Source organism: Bubalus bubalis, chromosome 8, assembly GCF_019923935.1.
Source record: "Bubalus bubalis isolate 160015118507 breed Murrah chromosome 8, NDDB_SH_1, whole genome shotgun sequence".
Lineage (NCBI taxonomy): Eukaryota > Metazoa > Chordata > Mammalia > Artiodactyla > Bovidae > Bubalus > Bubalus bubalis.
The window spans coordinates 107,226,128-107,248,087 of record NC_059164.1 but is presented as its reverse complement, the minus strand read 5'-3'; the positions used below and the strand labels follow the sequence as shown (position 1 = coordinate 107,248,087).

The 21,960-nt window shown below is 46.4% G+C and overlaps 1 protein-coding gene across 1 annotated transcript in view; it reads right to left on the bottom strand.

Moving 5' to 3' along the window:
• Positions 1 to 9,649: 9,649 nt before the first annotated feature.
• Positions 9,650 to 21,960, bottom strand: part of ARHGEF5 (Rho guanine nucleotide exchange factor 5) — a 29,604-nt gene continuing 17,293 nt past the window's right edge. Inside the window, exons 6-15 of the mRNA XM_006073342.4 lie at positions 18,843 to 19,003; positions 18,052 to 18,204; positions 17,635 to 17,764; positions 17,332 to 17,406; positions 16,847 to 16,936; positions 15,376 to 15,533; positions 14,395 to 14,556; positions 12,842 to 12,912; positions 11,286 to 11,390; positions 9,650 to 10,353 (exon numbers count right to left, since the gene is read on the bottom strand). Of these exons, the coding sequence (XP_006073404.3) occupies positions 10,196 to 10,353; positions 11,286 to 11,390; positions 12,842 to 12,912; positions 14,395 to 14,556; positions 15,376 to 15,533; positions 16,847 to 16,936; positions 17,332 to 17,406; positions 17,635 to 17,764; positions 18,052 to 18,204; positions 18,843 to 19,003 (1,263 nt within the window). The 3' untranslated portion in view covers positions 9,650 to 10,195. The remainder of the gene's footprint in view (positions 10,354 to 11,285; positions 11,391 to 12,841; positions 12,913 to 14,394; positions 14,557 to 15,375; positions 15,534 to 16,846; positions 16,937 to 17,331; positions 17,407 to 17,634; positions 17,765 to 18,051; positions 18,205 to 18,842; positions 19,004 to 21,960) is intronic.

The following is a 21,960-nucleotide window of genomic DNA, read 5'->3' as shown; positions in this document are numbered from 1 at the left end:
TCTGTATCTCTACTCAACTTTCTTGCATTTCAGGCTCTGAACAGTCCTGTTCACTTAGTATTTTCCTTCCCCCTGCCATCATAAGCCTAAATACAGGCTCTGCACATGTCTGAAGAAATGCTCTAAAATCTTTTGGAATCCTACTCTATTTTCTGTTCCTGCTAGTCACATTATTAATTATTCATTTATATATTTCTGCGATAGTCCATTTGAATGTATTTTGAAATGCATATTTTAACATCACTTGCACTCACAGAAGACAGGAAAATGGGCTGCAAAAGACAATTTGGCTTTTGTTGATTTCATTCCAATTCATAAATGGTCTTGACTAGTTAAGAGTAAGTCTTTCTTAGAGGTGAAGAATTGCCTTCATTCACCTAGAAGTGGTATCATTTTAGGCCAGAGAGAAAATCTGGGATAGTTAGCATTCTTATACTTGCATTTTAGTGTATAATGTTCTTTCAAAAATACCCTCCCACTTGAATTTCATAACAAAGTCGTGAGAAATGAAGGCAGATGTTCATTCCATCATTCAGTGGGGATTTACAGGCAGCAATAACACTGGGTGAATGAACACAAGATTAATAAACTGTCTTTTCAAGTTTCAGGGAACTCACAGTCTCGCTGGGGAGTCAGACAATACAAATGACCAGTTACACTATAGGCGGGTGATGCTGTGTGGGAACTCAGCCATGAGAACAAGGTGAGATATATGTCCAGAAAATGCAGCAGCCATGTCCGCTGTGGCTTAGAAAGCTTCAGCGTCCAGGGCATTTCTCTTAAAGGAGAGTAGGAGTGGGATAAGCAGAGGAGGAAGGGCACTTCAGGCAGAAGGGACACCAGGTGGAAGGCCATCGAGACTGGGAAGATGATTAGGGAGAAGGTCACGGTGGCTGGATTTGTATGTAGAAGAGGCCAATGGAGGGACTGTGGCAGAGGAGGCTGGTAAAGGACTGAGTGAGACTGTGAAAGTGAAAGTCACTTAGTCGTGTCCGACTCTTGTGACCCCATGGACTATAGCCCGCCAGCCTCCTCTGTCCATGCAATTCTGTCCAGGCAAGAATACTAGAGTGGGTTGCCATTTCCTATTCCAGGGGGAAAGGCCCAAATTCAATGCTGAGATGCTTGAGCTGTATTCTCCGGGCCATGAGAGAGGCAGTGACATTTTTCACTCATTGCCCAAATTTGGGTTTTAGAAAGACAAAGAGAGCCCAAGATTGGAGGGCTTAGAGAGGAGATGCAGAGAAATCAGACCAGGCTACTTACGGAGTGAGTCCAAGTGAGAAACAATGAGAGTCTACAGAAAGCTAAAGAAAGAAGAGGGTCAGGTCTGAGAAATATTTCAGAATCAGAAGCACTGTAATGTGACATGATACGAAATGAGTTGAAAGGACTCAAGGAGTAAGAAAAGAGGAAAAAGACTTTGGTAATTAAGAAATCCTATTGATCGTGAAAGGAAATAATGGGGTTGGAGCAAATACCAGGGACAGGGAGGTCATTTAGTTTGTGCACATTGAGGCTTTTGTTCTGTGGTTGTTGGGGTGGACATGTCTAGGGAGGAAAATGGGGAGCTAGGGTCCGTGAGAAAGACTAGAGGTTACTATTGAGATTCTTCAGCACAGAAAATGCTGGTTGAGGTCAAGAGACCATGCAGAATGGCTCAGACAGACAGAAAGAAAGTGATCTTAGGATGGACTCAGGGAAATGCCACTGAAAGGAAAAGTATAAGAAGAAAAGGTGGCACCGAGACTGGTGAGGAACGGGCAAGGGTAAAGAATCTGCCTGCAGTGCAGGAGGCTTAGGATTAGGGTGGAAAGATCTAGAAGGGGTGCTGGTGAGGAAAGATGCAAAGCCCATGTGCGTCTGGAGTGGAGGTTGGACAAATAATTGTGCAAATCAGATTGCCTTATCCCAGTCTACAGAGGAGGACACTGATATTTCAATGATTTCCAAAGAATGCCTTGACTGAGAAGTCTTTTATTTTCCACCTGACTAAATGCTGTTAGAGGCTCTTGCTTCCTGAATGCCAATGTATCATCTAAAAGCTGAAAACTCTGAATACTTAAGGCACTATTAATGATATACAGTTCTGTGTATATTTTATGAGACCACAGGAAAAACTGAACTAGCTCATTTACTCAGAAACTGATCCTCAGACAAAATATTAATGATGGTGGTAGCCATTTATTTAGCATTTATTGTGTATCTAGCCCTTTAATAGGGAATTTAATTTCATAACAGCCCCAGAATGTATCCTTCAACAGATGGAAATCAGAGACACAGAGAGGTTTATATATTTGTCCAAACTTGCAAAATAAGTAAATTTTGGATGGGATGTCAGGAGGTGCCAACCCTAGAAGCAGTGTATTTTGATAGCTGTGTGTGTGTGTGCTTAGTCATGTCTGACTCTTTGTGACCCCATAGGCTATAACCCACCAGGCTCCTTTGTCCACGGGATTTTTCCAGGCAAGAATACTGGAGTTGGGGGAGATAAATTAATAAAAGGAGGTCAGAAGGTAGGGATGAATGTAAGAAAACAATGGGTGTGATCTAGATTAGATTTAGAATCAAATCCTTCCATAGACCCTTGGTCTGTACTTAAGTAACTTATCCACTCAGTACTGTCTGATTTAAAAAGAAGTAGGGACATTGTAGTGAGACATAAGATAGAGAAGACAGCACTGTAAAAAGGGAAGAGGAAGCTTCATATTCCAAAGCTGGAGAGGGACAGGCCTGGAGGAGAGTGAATCATAGATAAGGGACCATGTGAGAGGAGGGAAGTGGGGCTGGATGGCTGGGGTGGATCCAGACTTGTTACCTGGTAGCTAATCAGAGGGGTAAAGAGGATACAGTCAAACCTGAAATCGCAATAAGGCACTCTTCCACAAAGATTGACAGTGAAAAGACTGGGAGTAGATAGATCAGTGGGGACATGATGCTAGTGTCCAGGAATGAGGTATTGAGATTAAAATAGTGGTTTGTCAACAAAGGTCCGTCTAGTCAAGGCTATGCTTTTTCCAGTGGTCATGTATGGATGTGAGAGTTGGACTATAAAGAAAGCTGAGTGCCAAAGAATTGATGCTTTTGAACTGTGGTGTTGGAGAAGACTCTTTAGAGTCTTTAGGATGGACTGCAAGGAGATCCATCCTAAAGGAGATCAGTCCTGGGTGTTCATTGGAAGGAATGATGTTGAAGCTGAAACTCCATTACTTTGGCCACCTGATGAGAAGAGCTGATTCATTTGAAAAGACCCTGATGTTGGGAAGGATTGACGGCAGGAGGAGAAGGGGACAACAGAGGATGAGATGGCTGGATGGCATCACCAACTCAATGGACATGAGTTTGGGTAAACTCTGGGAGTTGGTGGTGGACAGGGAGGCCTGGTGTTCTGCGATTCATCGGGTCACAAAGAGTCGGACACGACTGAGCAACTGAACTGAACTTAGCTGTGGAGAACAAGGGGGCTTCCCTGGTGGCTCACATGGTAAAGAATCTGGGTTGGGAAGACCCCCTGGAGGAGGGCATGGCAACCCTCCTGTATTCTTGCCTGGAGAATCCCCACGGACAGAGGAGCCTGGCAGGCTACAGTCCATGGGGTCACAAAGAGTTGGACAGGACTGAGCGACTAAGCACAGCACAGCATAGGAGAACAAAGGGGCTTTCCTGGTGGCTTAGTGGTAAAGAACCTGCCTGTGATGCAGGAGCTAAAGGAGACATAGGTTTGATAGCTTGGTTGGGAAGATCCCCTGGAGGAAGGCATGGCAACCCACTGCTGTATTCTTGCCTGGAGAAGCCCATGGACAGAGGAGACTTGGTGGGCTACAGCCCATGGGGTCGCAAAGAGTTGTACGTGACTGAACAACAGAAAAACAATAACAAGGAGAACAGAGGGAAGCAATCAGTGAGAGTGATGCTGGGAAGAAATCAACAGAACTTGACTGTTTGGGTAGGGGGGAGAGATGGTGAAACTGACCTCAGGTTATGGTGCCTGGGCATCTAGGAGGAGAATGGTTCATAAAATACGGAACTCCAGAGGAGCCGGCTGCTGCCTCAGCCTTAGCGCTTCTGTCTTGTGCGTCCCTTTCACATTTTGTTCCTTAGCCTCATTGCTCTGGTCCAGTTGCCTCAAGGACATCCCTTCCTGTGCAGTGTGTTGTCTGAGAATGGAATTTCCACCCACAGAGATTCCACCCATCCTTCCTGGGTGGAGTCTTTCACCCTGCTGTTGCTTACATCATCCTTTCCATGCAATTCTGCCCAACGTGTACTTCCCACTTGACACCCTTGTCCCAATCTGTGTACCTGGAGCCTCCAAGAGTGCAATCTGTTATTCAGAAGTCCCCTCCAAGCCACCATTGACAACGAGCACTGAATCTTCCCAAGCGCTCCAGTTCACCCACTTCATTATTTTGCCTTCTTGTCCATTATTCATTTTGGTTTGACTTTTTATTTCCTGTGGTGCTCAAGCTCAATCATTCAGTCGTGTCCGACTCTGTGACCCCATGGAGTGTAGTTTGCCAGGCTCTTCCATCCATGGGATTCTCCAGGCAAGAGTACTGGAGTAGGTTGCCATGCCCTTCTCCAGGGGATCTTTCCGACCGAAGGATCGAACTCGCATCTCCGGCGCCTCCTGCACTGGCAGGTGAGTTCTTTACCACTAAGCCTCCAGGGAAGCCCTGTTATTTCCTATAACGCTTCATTATTTGAATCAGTGAAATCAGGTACATTTTCATACGTAGAGAAATAAAATGTGTCCCCAGAACTTATTTAAAGGACAATTGTCAAATGTTTGAAAAAAAAAATAATTTATCCATTCATTTTCTTGGATTTTCAACTGGAAAACTACTCCTTCATCTTTTGTTCCCTTTTATTTGCTAATGCCAGTACAACTGATTTCACGGAGGAAGTCCAGTGTTTCTGCACACATTCCGTCTTCTATCAAGGATCCTCCTGTCCTTTCCTCCCCTAAAGCTGAGGACACACACACACACACACACACACACCCCCCACACACTCCGGAAACTCTCCAGTTCACACACACACCGCACTCGAGAAACTCCAGTTCACACACACATCGCACTCGGGAAACTCTCCAGTTCACACACACACACCACTTGGGAAACTCTCCAGTTCACACACACACCACACTCGGGAAACTCTCCAGCTCACACACACACTTCACTTGGGAAACTCTCCAGTTCACACACACACCACACTCAGGAAACTCTCCAGTTCACACACATACCGCACTCGAGAAACTCCAGTTCACACACACATCGCACTCGGGAAACTCTCCAGTTCACACACACACACCACTCGGGAAACTCTCAAGTTCACACACACACACCACTCGGGAAACTCTCCAGCTCTTAAGGCCCTGCTGTGCAAGGATGATGAATGCCTGCAAAAGCCACACCTTATCTTTCTTTCCAGTCTGTTGCCTGGCCAAGTTTAGTCCAATCACTAAAGCCTGTTTATTAACCATTCCACAAGTCTGACCGCCAGCTCCTCTCACTTTCTCAAGACTTATCTGCCTCTCCATATTCTGTTTACTCAGCCTTTGCATTTTACAGCAAGTCACCGTCAACCTTTTGTGAGCCACACAAATGCCGCATGTCACAGATCACGCGCTAAAATCCTAGAAGTAAACAGCAGGCTGTTCGGATTTGCAGTTTACAACTCTGGCTGTGTGGTATTAAGCCAACTGTCCCCCTTTCGCAAGCTCCTGTGTGACCAGCAGGGGGTTAGACACAAAGAATTTTGGGGTCCTTTCCACTCCAACAGCGGGTGATTTTTCTCATCCCCAGTGGTGGATCTCAGAAAGAAAACACTCTGCAGCTGACTGGATGCGTCCCATCCACGGGGCCCTCTTTCCTCCCAGCATTTTCCTTTTCTTCTCAAGGCTGCCTCCATGATGGCTGGAATCTCTTACAGACTTGTGGACTGTTACAGACTCTACCAGGGTCTTCCCTGGTCTGTGGCCCTCAGCCACTTTCCCTAGCACTCTGAACTCTCTCCCTGGGGTTTTGGGGCCCTGAGGCCCAAGAGCAGATTCAGAACCTCCATGTCATTCAGTGCAAACTAATGCAGCTCCTGCTCTCTCTCAGGCTTTCCATCGGCATTGTTCAGAGGTAATTGCTCAGGTAAAACGCCAGGAAAATATCTATCTGCCCATTGGTGCTTCTGGGGAGCTCCGTGGGCCAGACTCAGGCCCCTCCCTGTAGCAGGCTCTGCCCTCAGGGCGGTGACTCATAAACCAGGCAGCTGGGATCAGTAGTCACTCCCTCCCAGCTCCCTTACTAGCTTGGAAAAAAAAAAAGTTTACAGCTCACACCAACCCAACCCCTTTGCTTCCCCAGTTCCCTGTGCCCAGCCTTCCCGGAAAGAAGAGACAAGACACCCTCTTTCACTTACCTACGCTCCCCGAGGGGTCTTCCTTCGGCCCTCGCCTCACTCTGGGGATGTTTCCCTGGAAATTCTGCCAAGTGAAGGGATGCTGTGCTTCACCCTCTTCCCAGGAAGAGACTGGAGAAACTCCCACTCCGTAATTGGCATTGGAAACGGGTGGGTTGGAAGAAATGGGTCGCAAGCCATTAGGGATAGAGAATGTTTTCAGTCTACCTGAAACATGACTAAGTCTGGCGTCTGTCTCCCTTTAGCTCATTTGCTTGTAACCCTTTGGCCCCTTGGCACACCTGATTTCAGGAGATTACGTTAAACAGCAGGCTTTGCGCCGCTGCAATCACGCAGCTCCTGAGTCATATTTATAGCAGATGCGGCTCTAAGGTAACTGAGCTGTGTGAGTGATAGGGTCAAGTCACCACCGGCAGAAGGATATTTACCTAGAGGTGTGGACAACCAAGTGCAAGCTCGCCCAGGACTCAGTGATGTGTCTCCAGGTGGGTGGGTGAGGTTCCGTTTTGTCTATAAATGGCTGCTGCACCAAAATACTGCATTTCTAATCTGACTTCACAAACCAGAAGAAGTTATGATAAGGAGAGCATCACTAAATAGAAACAATTATGGGTAGATCGACGTGGGGTCCAAGAGGAAACTGGGTTTATTTCAGGGGGAAAAAAGTATGCGTGTGAAAGAAAGAGAGCCAGGGAATGTAACTTCTTTACATTTTCAAAGACTTTTAAACAACTTCTATCCCAAAGACTAACAAAAACAAAACAGGGACCTCCCTGGAGGTCCAGATATTAAGATTTTGCCTTCCACTGCAGGAGGTACAGGTTCAGTTCCTGGCTGGGGAGCCAAGATGCCATGTGCTTCGGTCCCAAAAAGCCAAGACATAAAACAGAAGCGATATTGTGACAAATTCAATAAAGACTTTAAAAAATGGGCCACATCAAAAAAAAATCTTAAAAAAAAATCAGTCATCCTAGGACCAAAGTCCATTTTACTTTGTGTTGTGGATATAGGAGTTGTTTAAGAGAAAATGAAATCAGGGGAAATAAACACATCTCCAACTGTGAGCCTTCCAGATACTGACATGTAAGCTGATCTTATTAAAGTCATTATAAATGACCGTGACAGCCTAAGTGCCGAACTCTAAGAATCATAACATCACAGTTAGCTCTAAATGAAAAGCTGATGGTGAAAATAACCTTTACAAAACAGCTTTCTAAGTCATGTGAGTGGATAAAATTGACAGACGGAAATTCAGTGGGGTCAAGAGCCCAAAGGAAGTGACTCAGCATGTATCTATAGGATTTTTAAGCTCCAAGCTTGATACAGTTCAGCAAAGGAGCAGTAAATAGGACTCCTAAAGACACTGTGCACGCTTTTCCTCAAAAAAAAAATGCCAAAAAAATACCATCTATGGTCGTATGCGCCTCAAATGCAGTCTGTCCAGAAAGTGCTGGTTAAGAGTTGTTTTCATAATTTCTCATAAGGAATTGCTAGGTTTCTAATGCACTGATGCCAATGAGGGGTAAAGAAGAAGAACTTGAGTTAAATTCTGAAAATCTGAAGAAGGAAGGGACAATATCAAGAGCTGTGCCCAACTGTTTGAAACCCAAAGTATAAAAATTTAGTAATTCAACTCAGGAAACATCCTTCACACCTAAGCTCTTTTGCTGTTGTTGTCGCTGGTTTTTTGTTTTTAAAACGAAGGATCTAAAGACAAGTGGAAATCAATTGTCTCTTAATTTCCCAGATTAGGTGAGAATAACCTGATTAAACAAACATCTATTAAATACCTCAAGACAATTTCAGCTTTAATAGAAGTCAGCCTAAGGGTACTCAGAAAACCTTAGCAACTTCAAGCAAAGAAGCAGTCACTTAACTAAAAACATTTTTTTTTTAACATGTATATCATTCAGAAGTTGACATTTTATCTCCCTGGGAGAGTAAAGGAGAGTTTGCCTAGAAAATATAAGGTTGCACATGGCTCTCTTTGAGTCATACGGCCAGTGTTCAAATACTGGTGTGAACAAAAGATCTGGATCAAAATTACTGTTATTGCTATTAAGAAGAATCAGTTGTTAGTTTACACATAATATATACATTTAACATATATTAATACTTAAAAGCTAGCTTTATGAAAAGATGTAAAATCTCAATTGAACTTCTCTCAAGTCATGTCTATTTTAGACTTTTTAGCACTGTCATGCTGTTTAGCATAAATTAGTATTATTCTGAACTTAATTAACTTAATAGTGATTAACTTTTCTAAAGATTAAGTAAGCTAACTTACATTTTAGGATGGATTGTAAACAAAACGTGTTATCAAAAGTGATACTGTTATGTCATATCACAGTTAATTGGGTATGAGACCAAATTTAGAGTATTATTCTTACCTCTGTATAAAGCTGCAGTGCAATTCTACCCTGAGGGCCTCTGAAGATAAAGCATGGTGAAGGAAGACGCAACCCACTCCAGTATTCTTGCCCGGGAAAGAAATCTCATGGACAGAGGAGCCTGGTGGGCTAGAGCCCATGAGGTCACAAGAGTTGGACTGAGCAACTAAACCACCACCACCAAAGATAAAGCCGAGGGGTAGAATGTCCAGTGATGGACCACAATGTACCCACTTAAAAGATGATGGTACCATTGCTGTGTGACGACTCGATATGAGGAAAAAGATGTAAGCTGGGATGTTCTCCACCTGAGAAAGGCAAACTGATGGGAGATAGAGAATCATGCATCATAGAGTCAGACGGGAGTCTGGAGGTTACGTGGCTCAATTCTGCATTTTGCATTTAAGGAAACCGAGAAGTAGGCAGGCTGCGTCGTGGTGAGGCAGTAACTGGAAGTGAGGTCTTGTGACCTGGATTCTAGGATTCTGCACCATGCTCTTTCTCACACAGAGGATGACGCAGCGGTGATGACACCCTTCCAGTATCTAAAGTCAAAATATAAAATCATGGAGGGTCTGAGTAGCAGTTCCAAATCCACCTAAACTAGCTTAGACCTTTCAGTTAAAAAAAAGGTTTGGAGTTTTCATCACCCATCAACTCATTCTACTTTCTGATACAAACTCTGAGGCCATAACAAGCAGAAAAATTCCCCAAACTCTCCACAGTCAAAGAAAGAATCGGTCACTGCCATAACCCAGTCAGCATCGTGGTCTTTCATAACATCTGAACCATGGGATCCCATGTTCTGAACCTCACTCAGTGCTCAAGAGTCTGGGGAGAAAACACTCGGAGAAGTGCCAACTTTATTAGAGTGAGAGCGTATCACCTCACATAGCCGACGACAGACCCCAGAGACCCAGGCACTGACCTTGCCCAGTAATTACGGGATATCTCCAGGGTTGGAAGATACCTTAAAATGTCACCGGGTTAACCCTCCCATCTGATTTGTCCATCCTCCTTAAACATCTCCCTCCAGATTCTGTTTAACACATGGCCATGATGGAAACTCTGGTCAGCTCTGAATCTGTACTCTGAAAGCGTTTAGCTGCAGGGCAGGAGAAGTAAAGTTCCTTGGCTTAGGCCCCATGGATCCCTTTTTCTATGAGAAAAGGTTCTCCAAGTCCAGTGCAAAGTCCCTCAAAATCCCCGCACCAAGTACAAAGCATAAAAAAAGAGGAGGCTTGGGACTAGCTCCTGGCAGCTGGGTGTTGTCCTTGGGCTTCAGAAGGCCTAGTTCCTAATGCACAGAAGGCCTCCACCACCGTGTCCTGGGCCAGCCCTGTCCAGGAACATCTCGTCCTTAAGCTCGGGGGTTTCCTCCCAGAAAACAGCTAGGTATGCTGCTCCACCAGCTGTAGCTTGGCAGTCTTGACTCGGTGGGCTTCCTTCAGGTTCCGTGCGCGGACCTCTGGGTTGGAGATGAACTCTACTTGTTGTAGAGGGAACCAGCCTTGCTCCCCATCGGACAGTCTCACGCCTTCCAGCCAGCCTATGGGCATAGGGTGGGTGGGAAGAAGAATTACCTGGAAAAGACTCACAGTAATTTCCCCCTGACCTCCTTCCTGGACGCACTTGTGAATTGAAGGCTAAAGGAACTGGACAGTCCCCAGCATGGGGATTTCAGCCTCCCAGTGTACTCGCCCTGGCTGCTCTAGGTCTGATACAGTCTGTAGCTGCCCACTTCTGAGCCTTCTCCACTCTTATGGGTGAGCTGTATTCCCCCAAAATATATGTTGAAGTGCTAAGCTCAAGGGCCTCAGAATGCAGTCTTATTTGGGAGCAGAGTTGTGGCAGGTATTATTAGTGAGGTTAAGATGACGTCATACCCGAGCAGAGTGTGCTGTTCATTCAGTATAATTGGTTGTTGTTGTTTAGTTGCTAACTGTGTCCGACTCTTTTGTGACTTCATGGACTGTAGCCCACCAGGCTCCTCTGTCCATGAGGATTCTCCAGGCAAGAATACTGGAGTGGGTTGCCATTGCCTTCTCCAGGGGATCTTCCCGACCTAGGGATTGAACCCAGGTCTCCTGCATTGGCAGATGGATTCTTTACCGCTGAGCCACCTGGGAAGCCCAATCTAATTGGTATCTTTATTAAAATAGGGAAATTTGGACACCTACACACACACAGAAGGAAGAAATAGAGCTTGGACTGATACTGCCAAAAGCCAAGCCAGCTGGGGCCACCAAATCTGGAAGAAGCAAGGAAAGACCTTTTCCTAGAGTCTTCAGAGGGAGCATGGCCCACCCAGCACTTTGACTCTGGACTTCTGGCCTCCAGAACCACGAGAGGATACATTTCTACCCATTTAAGCCACCCAACTTGTGGCGCTTTGTTAGAGCAGCCCTAGGAAATGAGGCCGTCCACCCACACCATCCCACCTTCCATACCCAGCCTGTCCCCTGTGGATTCCTATCTTACCATCACTGCTCTGCTGGGTCACCATCACCACGTCTGCCTTCTCAAGCGCCAACTCGTCATTCTCTCGGGGTTTGTAGGCTCTAAGGCACTGCACTTGTGGGGAGTCTTGGAAGGGAAGAACGTGAGAGGGGTAAGGAAAGGCAGGAACTAGAACATGAAGGAGGACTTGCAGGGGTGGTAGCTTGAGAGGACTTGGAGGAGAGAGAGTTTAAACTGTTGAAAGTTACACACAGAGAGACAATTGGAAAAGTCTCCATCTTCTCCCAAGGAAGGAGATGGGTGATTAGGAGATAGAAATGCCACCACTGAAATGAATCAAAGATTCTCTCTAGTAAAGATGAATTGAGAAACAGGTTGTGACCACCTTTTAATAACCACTGTTACAAAGAATTGAGATTCTGCTAAGCACTGAAATACTCCGTGTCTTTCATCTGCATTGGATTCTGAACTCCTGTAAAACTGTCTCCAACAAACCATTTATATTTTACCTAATTGTTCCAAGTTTGTGTTCTGCCTCTCCAACTCCATTGTAAACTCTGAGACTCATTTTTCATCCTTCTCCATGGTACATGTTGTGGGACTAAATGAGACTTATCCAGTGGGCTTCCTGGTATAATCTAAGCACCGCAGGCCTTTTCGTTTCAGTTTTCTTTTCTATAAATGGCTGAGCTGATCAAGATGACTCAAGGACATTCTGGATTTTCTGTGGTTTTGTGATCCAGGGGAAATTTCCCAAGTTTTGAAGTTCAAAATTGAGAAGCCCCAGAATCTGCCTGACCCACAGTCTTCTATCTTACATGGGTTTATGGCTCTTTATACTTTACCATGCTGCACTCATTCTCTTAGAGACTAAATAGACCATGCGCTGTTACCTGTACTTTGCTTGTCTGTATCTCCCATTCACAAGATCACAGCGATGGAGCAAGAATTGTCTTGCTTTCTTTCTCTTCTGAGAAAGTGAAGTGCAGCAGATGGATTGCACACTGAACAGAACTCCATTTATATCCTAGTTCTCCTACATCCTTTCCCAAAGTGCCCTGTATTTGTTTGTTCTTTGGAGTCACTAAAAGCTCAGTGTTCCTTTGAGTTCAGTTCCTCTCTGGATGTGAATTAGAGAGTCCTTGCTGGAGGACAACTATGAGGCTTAACACAGACATTTCCTAATGAGTGGGTCTGCGGGTGCCTGGGGGTGCCTGGAAGCCTAGGGTAGAGGCAGGGTCTCAGGTCATCCTGTACAGGGGAGGGGTGCTCAGGACATATCTACTATATTGCTATATCCCCCAAACCCCACTCCACATGGACTTTCTCCCCCATTTCCCCAAGACCTTCAAGTCCGTGAAATTTAGGCAAACAAGTAGCAGGATAGACTTAAAGGGATGAATATTCAAAACGAGTGAACTACTGTCCAAGACAAGGAGTGTATGGGGGGTGGGGTGGGGCATTGTCATGGTCATGAGCAGTTTTAAGCAGATGCCTCTTGGTACCACCCAGCCTCCTAAACTGCATCCAAAGCAGACTTCTTACCACCCCTCCCTCTCTCTTGGACTTTAACCCACCGTAACACTCCAGAAGGTCCAACTCCTCCCTCGGCATAGCCAAGGCTGAGATCCAGCGAAGCTTTTCACTTCTGAGAAAACAAAGCAGGGGCACGCTTCAGCAGCAGCTCTGGGGGTACAGGACAGGGGCAGGTGATGGGGAAGCGGAGGGACCGTGGGGAAGACTTGTCTAGTTCAGCAATATCCAGGACAAAATTCAGTGGGGCTCCGCTGGGATGGAAATTTGACCGGATCATGAATTGCATTTTCATGTGTCTTGTCACCATTTATCTTTCTCTTTCTCTTTCCAAGCTTACCCTCTTAAGGACATCTTGTGTCTTTCAAGTAGAGGCATAAAGTCAATGTCAATTATGCAAATGTAGATTTTTTCATTTGGGGAAGTCTACTGAGTGAAATGTTTGGCTCAGTTGAGATTCCATCACTCTGAATACTTTTTGACACTCTGCCCACCTTCCTTCAGTCAAAGATCTCAGAGACGAAATTATTCTGTAATCATAACTGGGTCAGGTAGCTGTATCTACCGTTTTTTTTGGTCATGTAATACTGGGTTGGCCAAAAAGATTGTTCGGGTTTTTCCATAAGATGTTATAGAAAACTCCAAATGAACTTTTTGGCCAACCCAATATGATCTGAGCCTAATTCTGTAATTATCCAAAGGTTTCTGTATTATCTGAGCCTCTGCCTCCAACCACGCTGGAGTAACTGAGAGCTGACACTATCACTGTTCCAGGAAGATGCTACCCAAATCACTAGACAAAGAATGTGAGTCTGTATCCGATGACCTGACTTTGGCGATATTTTGCACCTGTACAGCCCCTCTGTCCTGTAAGTGAGGGCAGGCATTACTGATCCTACCCTGAAGTGTCTTCCAATGGGACAAAATCATAAAGCATCGACAACGTGAGGACCCTCAGACCATTAGGTATCAGGTCAAACGTTTCAAAGAGGAGGTTTCTTATATCTTCTGTAACAGCTGTAATAGCTACAACTGTTCATTATGGTAGGTACTATGTACCAGACTTAGAGACATTATTTTGAATACTCTTTGCACTGTATGCATGGGTGAATATATTTTATTAATATTATTATTATTAAAGACATGAGCCAATCATAGTTCTCAACACTATGGATTTCTGTTCAATAGAGGACTGGGTGGGAAGATGGGAGCAAAGAAACTAAAGGCACCCAGTGCTTATCTAATTCATGGCTTATTCACGCATACACCCTCCAGCCTTGGGCACTGAGGAATTTCTGGCTCATACACATTCAGTCGTGGATGTCAGTAAACCAATTATGCACTTTGTCCTTCTTAGCATAACAGATGCTAAGCCTTGGTGGTAACAGAGACTTAACACCTTCTCCCACCCCCAGGCTCCTTAAAGTCATCTATCAGCTCTAGGAGTTTGGGTTTAGGCTGGTCTGTAGATGCTCCCTGGTCCAAAACGGACTGACTGGTGCTGTAGCTGTTTTCTGGACATGTTTTCTGCCCTGGTCCCTCTTCCTTGCCCGGCTGTCTTCCCTCCCCACGGCTCCCCTGAGCAGCCCCATCTCACTGGGTCTCTGTGCGGAGGAGGAACTCGGCCTGGGAGCCCTGGGCGTTGTGCCGCAGGAAGAGTCGGAAGAGGTTTTTGTGAGGTCCATGCAGCTTCATTTCACACTTTTCCCCACGGACGGCAGAGAAGGGAGCATGGTCGAATACCAGGAATCGGCTACCCCTGAAAAACACAAGGCTTTTCAGCCTGACGCTAGGGTGCTCGGACTTTACCCACCCGCATATCTTTACAATTCAAAATCCCCGTCCTTAGCATGTTCAGCCTGTAAATTCTCATCTTCTCATGCTAAGATGGTGTCAGTGTGCCCCTGGAAGGGATTTGTCAATGGCTTGGCAAACTACGTAGCCAGGGCAATGGATGCTCACCACTATAACGAGTTGAAGAAACAGAACCAATATAAAGTTTCTAAGGACCAAAGAGTTAGGATCTGGAACTGGCTAAGCATTGCTAAGCTAGTAGGCTGAGCCCAGCCCAGAACGTGTGTTAGTTGCTCACTCATGTCTGACTTTTTGCTACCCTATGGACTGTAGCCCACCAGGCTCCCCTGTCCATGAGGATTCTCCAGGCAAGAATACTGGAGTGGGTTGCCATCTCCTTCTCCAGGGAATCTTCCTGACCCAGGGATCGAACCCAGGTCTCCTGCATTGCAGACAGATTCTTTACCATCCGAGCCACCAGAGAAGCCCAGAGACAACACAGACTTATTCGAAAAAGTGATATAGGCTAATATGCTGCATTTTGTCCTGCCTGTAACATGGTCGAGGTCCTGCCGGGTGATCTCGGGATGTAATTCAGTGGGATTCCCCTCTTTGGCTTTGGATCTTTCTTCCTCTTCTCTAGGTCATGACCTGGACTCCATGGGGCAAGCCATTGAGAAGCTTCCTCTATAGGACCAGGACCCTTCTCTGTCCCCTTTAGCCCTTCCCTCTCGCCTCATCCCACTTCCCCCTCGTGTTCCGGCCTCCCATTCCCATCACTGACTCTCGGGGCCGAGACAGCAACAGACAGTCGTTGAAGAGGTGCAGGTGGACCGGGCGGGTGGTCAGCTTCCTCCGCAGTGCCTGGGAGACGCTGAGCTCCAGGGCCGTCAGCTCCCCACTCTTCACCAGCCAGCGTGACTGTGAAATGAGCGGGAATATCTATACGGAGCAGGGAAGAGAAAGAAGGTGGCGTCACACACAGGACATGCATGAGGCTTTCTCCCAGGCTGGCCCTCCTCACCAGGCCTCTTAAGTCCCACCACCGACAGTGATCCCTTCACATCTTCCTCCTTGCTCACAGCCCGTCCACTTAAACTCTGCTTCTCTCTGAAATATCGACTGCCTCTGTCTCCTGGCTACTGCTGGGTGGCTCCCATGTCCCCAGCTCACGCAAATGGAAGATGCCCTAAGGTTCAACCCAGGAGAGTGACTCCATGAGACCGCTCAGCTGTGGAAACTAGAACTGAAGAAGAGATGGGAGAATCTGACTGGGATGGGGGGGACGATGCCCCAGAGCTGAGACCAGTATATGATGTGTCTCGTAGAAGTTAAGGGTTAGGGTGCTTCTGACGTCTGTTCTTTCTTTGATTATAACCTGAGACATGAGAGGAGCAGTCAGAAACAGATGTGGATGAGAATACAGAGAACTCAGTGGGGTCTGCCTGGAATTTGCATAATGTTAAGGGTGCTGGACACCGATGAACATGTAGACGAGGGATTTTCCTCTCCTCTGGGGAGGTAAGGATAGTATCTGAATCGAAATTTGAACGTGGAATGTTGATTTTAAATCTGGATTTGGATGCCAGATTTTAGCCCTATATCTGGATTCAATTTTATATTGCCTTGGTTAGACTAGATGGAGATGTGATAAAATACTGAATAATTCAACTACCAAAAGTATATTTTATAAAGGTATACATTGATAAGTTCTCTCTCTTCTGCCCAGGTCTCAAAGGTACTCTCTCCCCGTCTGGTAACCACTGTCCTTTATTTCTTAGTTATCTTTCCAGAGTTTCTTTATGAATACACAAGCAAATACATACAGATTTTTATCCTACTTTTTCACCAAAAGTAAGATACTGCAATACGTATACAGCTGCATCTTCCCTTTTCCCCTTAACAATATATCATGGAGATTGAACTTTGCTGTGTGACTCAGGGAACCCAAACCAGGGCTCTGTAAAAACCTAGAAAGGTGGGATGGGGAGGGAGAATGAAGAGGGAGGGAACATATGTATACGTACGGCTGACTCATGCTGATGTTTGGTGGAAACCAACACAATATTGTAAAGCAATTATCTTTCAATTAAAAATAAATAAATTATACATATAAAAAAAAGTAGGCATGTGGGTATTCCAGAAATAGGGCAGAAGAGAAGGTGTGCAGCAAGGAGCTTAGAGGCTGGGATACTGTGAGCGAGACTGTTTCTGTGTTAGAAGGTGACCCATGGGGACCCGAGGGACAAACTTACTTTGCACTCAAACTCAATCTTCTGGCTCAGGTAGATCAGCTCCTCCGTCCGTCGCATCCTCTGGACGTTGTTATTGCAGTCACGGATCAGCTGTGTGTTTAGCAGGGCAAGGAGAGAGGAAGAGAACTGTGTTAAGAGGCTTTAGCTTGAAGTCCCCTGCAAGAAATCTGGAAACTGGCTGTGATAGCTCTCATCGTTCTACTGGCCTGGAACTGAGCAAAGACAGCGCAAGGATGATGGCCTACTTTGTGGAGACCTACTAGAACATTCCTGGCTGCGTCAAAGGAAGATGTAATCTGGGGGTTGTCCCTCGGTGTGGACTGTCCTGGCAGGCGTGAATGCTTGGAGGTTTGGTGGGTGCAGGGAGGCAGCTGAGCGATTGCATTGGCCAGGATCTTTGCCTCCTGGTGTCATGGGCCAGGGCAGGGGCAGACTTCTCTGAGAAGGACAATCAGGGGGTCCGAGCAGGGATGGTGGCCGCCTACCTCCTCCAGGGCATGGTGTGCTTTTGTGGCCTCTGCTTCCTCTGCGGAGCCGGGCTGTGTTCTCTTCAGAATGTTCTATAGAACAAGGCGTAGGCAGGAGGCAGGTGGAGAAAGGGATGGGCAAAGGGGAGGAAGAGGTCAATGGAGACGGTCAGGAACCACACTGTAGCAGCCAACCTTTCTGGGAAAGGAGGGAGGGGGCTGTGGGGAGACGGCTCACTGTCCACCGGGTGTGGGAGCATGGCACAAGGAGGGACCAGCCTTTGGGTTCAGGGGAGTGGGCTGAGGGGGGATTTGCAGTACCTGGAGCAGGAGCTTGAGACGGGTGATGCGCTGGAAAGGCAGAATCAGGAAGGACTTGAGGGAAAGGCGCTGGCAGATGGGGGCGCTCTCCAGCTTCTCCAGGACCTCTCGGAAACTGCTGTTGCTGTTCCTGCAGGGCAGGGAGCCTGGGTGAGGAGGGGCACAGGGCATATGGGGGACACAGTGAAGGCACGAGGCGTAGGGGCTCAATGGAATGTCTGTAGGTAGAGAAAGACCAGTCGGGACCCAATGCAGAGGAGACCCACGGGGGATGGCTGGGGGAATCCTGGAAGTCAGGTGGGGGTGGCAATCGCAGGGTAGGCACAAGAGCATGTGCTCTCAGGGGGGCACACTGGGCTGGCTACTGGGGGTCACTGCAGGGCCCACATGGGGAGCGAATGGGAGAGCAGGTCTCACAGCAGGCTTTGGAAGGTGCGTTCCTGGTAGGTCTGGTTGGTGACATAAGGCAGGTAGACCCGACGGAAGTTGGGGGCATGGTTCAGGACCACATCACACACTTGGAAGGTGAAGATATTGTTCTCAAAGTTCTCTTCCAGATCAGAAAGGAACCTGCACAGAGTTGAAACAAGTCTCGTGAGACCTGTGGGTCTCAAGTGAGGAGTTGGCTGATCCCTGTTGTAGCTTGAGCTTGGAACTTCTCTCCATCAATCAATAACGTCTACTGCCTGTCCTTAGCTCTAGAGTCCTTGTCATGCACCAGGGTTCTCTCTGCCGCTACTCTGCCCCTGATCTAAGTCTCTGGTTCTAATATTCCATGTCTTGTCCTTCTTTTCATCTTGTTCTGATTTCAGCTGTTTCCCATCTCATCTCCTGGAGAAAGGAATGGTTACCCACTCCAGTATTCTTGCCTGAGAAATCCCATGGACGGAGGAGCCTGGTGGGCTACAATCCATGGGGTTGCAAAGAGTTGGACATGACTGAATACGCAGGCGCCTCATCTCCAATGCTGTGCACAGCCCCAGGACATCCAAAACCTCCATCCAGGGAGCATTTCTTACTCATTTATCCATTAATGTTCCCATCCACCTGCACTCCTTCTCCTCTCCTTGCTCTCCCTATCCCTACAGCCTCTGGGAATCATGCAGGGAGCAATGAGAGGGCTCTGAAAATGGAAAAACCCAACGAGAGGTTTACAGGCTAAGAGCGTGAGGCTGAGTGAGTGGTCTCTGGGAGAAGGGGATGCTCACATGGTGCTGACGTCACGCACATCCTGCAAACGAGAGAAGAGCCATTGGTGATCCTGGTTGGAAAGGGTGGCCCGGAGCTGCTCTGAATGTTGGAAGTGATCCACAGCTATATGCAAACTGCGCAGGTAGGAGGCCTCTGACACAATCAGCTCAAATTTGGCCTAAGAGGTTAGGGAGGAGGAAGACTAATTAGAAACACTTATTGAATCCCTGGCGCATGTTAGCCACTGTGTAATATTTTAGGGATAGAGCGGTACACAAGACACATCTTATTAGAGTTCACAGTCAATACCAGAATCCAACCTGATCTCAGGAGACAGAACATTTAAAGCTGAGTGAAAGACATGTGCAGACTCTCAGGTGGAAGAGAAAATGCGGCTTTCAGGAAACTCAGATACACTGAATATCACTGAAAGCAAGGGTATCAAAGGAGAGGACGCTGGAGAGGCAAACAGTGAGGAGGTCTGAGGACTGTCTAAACGAGATAAGACGTGATAATGGGGAAACACAAAGAGCCTTTATGTAGGGGGATAACTTAGTCTAATTTGTTTTATATGAGGATATATCTGAGCACACCATGGAGAAAAGATCAGAAGGGGCAAGAAAGACACATGAGGAAACCGTGATAGTAACTCCAGAGGAGAGATGAAGGCTTAAAGAGCCATGAGGACGGAGAGATATATGCCAATTTCATAATGATATAGGAGGGGGATTTGGAAGCACTTGGTTATCTGCTAGAAACAGAGGCCGAAAGAACAAGAAGAGTCACAGCTAATGCCTGTTTTTGAGTTTGGTAACTGGGGCTTCTTCCCTGGGGGCTCAGAGGGTAAAGAATCTCTCTTCAATGTAGGAGACCTGGGTTTGATCCCTGGGTCAGTAAGATCCCCTGGAGAAGGAAAGGGCTACCCACTCCAGTATTCTTGTCTGGGAAGTCCCACAGACAGAGGAGCCTGGCGGGCTACAGTCCATGGGGTTGCGAAGAGTAGGATATGACTGAGACTAACACACTTCAACTGGGTGAGTGATAGAGTTCCTAAATGATCTAGAGATCTCTGGAAGAGGAATAGATTTAGGCGATGAAGGTAATTTGGGGTTTGAGGAGCAATGGAAGGAAGCAGGATATTTGAGGTTTAGATGGTGCAATTGTGGTTTAATGGAAACAGCCCAGCTGTTGGGAAGTTCCAGCAGGAGGCACAATGACTCACAGCCCTGTTCTCTAGCTGGGCTGGTCAAGTTCATCACCCAAGCACGCAGCTTCAAGACAGATGCACGGACAGAAAAGAGAAAGGGCACGCACACACCTGGGAGATGACGTGGATAACTAATGGCATGGCTGGAGGCCACTCACACACAGCACTTCACATGCATCCTGGCTCAAATATTCACTCATTCATTATATGGCTTTGGGTGGCTCATTTAACCTCTCTGAACCTCAGGTTTCTTGTCTGTGTTGATACAGTGGCCCCCTCCTCACAAAAAAAACATTGTGACAGGCAAAAGAAATGGAGTCAGTGAAAGCACCTTTTCCCAGAAGTGCTAATTCAGGAAAGGAATGTATGTGTATAAGCACAGAGGCTTTTCTTCTCAGAAACGTGAGGCCAGCGCTGGCCCAGGAATGCTGGCAGATTTCCTTGAATTCTGGTGTTGGTGAAAGAGCTATAGGGTTCATATCACCTGCCCACTCATTGGTCCATAAATATGGGCAAACTAGTGATTTTCTAAATATCTCCCACATGCTTTAAAAGTTGAGGTCAGCACAAGGCGCTCAGGTCTGAGCTTCAAAAAAACCTAAAAATTTTTACCTATTTAGCTTGGTAAAAGCACTGTTATTATAAGTCCTTACAGCCAAAATTTTACTCCTTCCCACTTCTGAAAAGGGGGAAGACTATGGTACTAACATGTATCAAACTATGTACCAGATGGGCTTCTCTGGTGACTCAGGGTTTAAGAACCCACCTGCCAATGCAGGAGATGCAGGTTTCGATCCCTGTGCTGGGACGATCCCCTGGAGAAGGAACACTCTTGTATTTTTGCCTAGGAAACGCCATGCACAGAGGAGCCTGGCAGGCTACAGTTCATGGACTTACAAAGAGTTGGATACAACTTGGTGACTAAACAACAACAATGTACCAGACACCATGCTCAGAGTTATATGAGTTCTTTCATTTAAACCACACAGCAACTCTGAAAAGAAGTCATTATCATCTTGATTTTTAGATGAGGAAACAGATTTACTCATTATATAACTTAAGGTTACACTGCTGCTGCTGCTGCTAAGTCGCTTCGGTCGTGTCCGACTCTGTGCGACCCCATAGACGTCAGCCCACCAGGCTCCCCCGGCCCTGGGATTCTCCAGGCAAGAACACTGGAGTGGGTTGCCATTTCCTTCTCCAATGCATGAAAGTGAAAAGTGAAAGTGAAGTCGCTCAGTCATGTCCAACTCTTAGCGACCCCATGGATTGCAGCCCAGCAGGCTCCTCTGTCCATGGGATTTTCCAGGCAAGAGTACTGGAGTGGGGTGCCATCACCTTCTGCTAGTAAATGGTAAATATAGGATTCAAACTCAGGTCAGTTTGACTTGAAACTAAACAGTACGTATTTTGTATATAGTGTCAGGAAATGTTCTAATCTCATTCTTTTACGTGGAGCTGTCCAGTTTTCCTAGCATCACTTGTGAAGACACCACTTATGTCTTTAACTCCATTACATAGACTCGCCTCCTTTGTAATAGATTAATAGACCATAAAATAAAGGAAAACAGTGACAGATTTATTTTCTTGGGCTCCAAAATTACTGCAGATGATGACTGCAGCCATGAAATTAAAAGGTGCTTGCTCCTTGGAAGAAAAGCTATGACAAAGGTAGACAGTGTATAAAAAAGCAGAGATGTCACTTTGCTGACAAAGGTCCGTCTAGTCAAAGGTATGGTTTCTCCAACAGTCATGTGTGGATGTGAGAGTTGGACCATAAAGAAGGTTGAGCACTGAGGAATTGATGCTTTTGAACTGTGGTGTTGGAGAAGACTCTTGAGAGTCCCTTAGACAGCAAGAAGATCAAACCAGTCAATCCTAAAGGGAAACAGTCCTGAATATTCATTGGAAGGACTGACGCTGAAGCT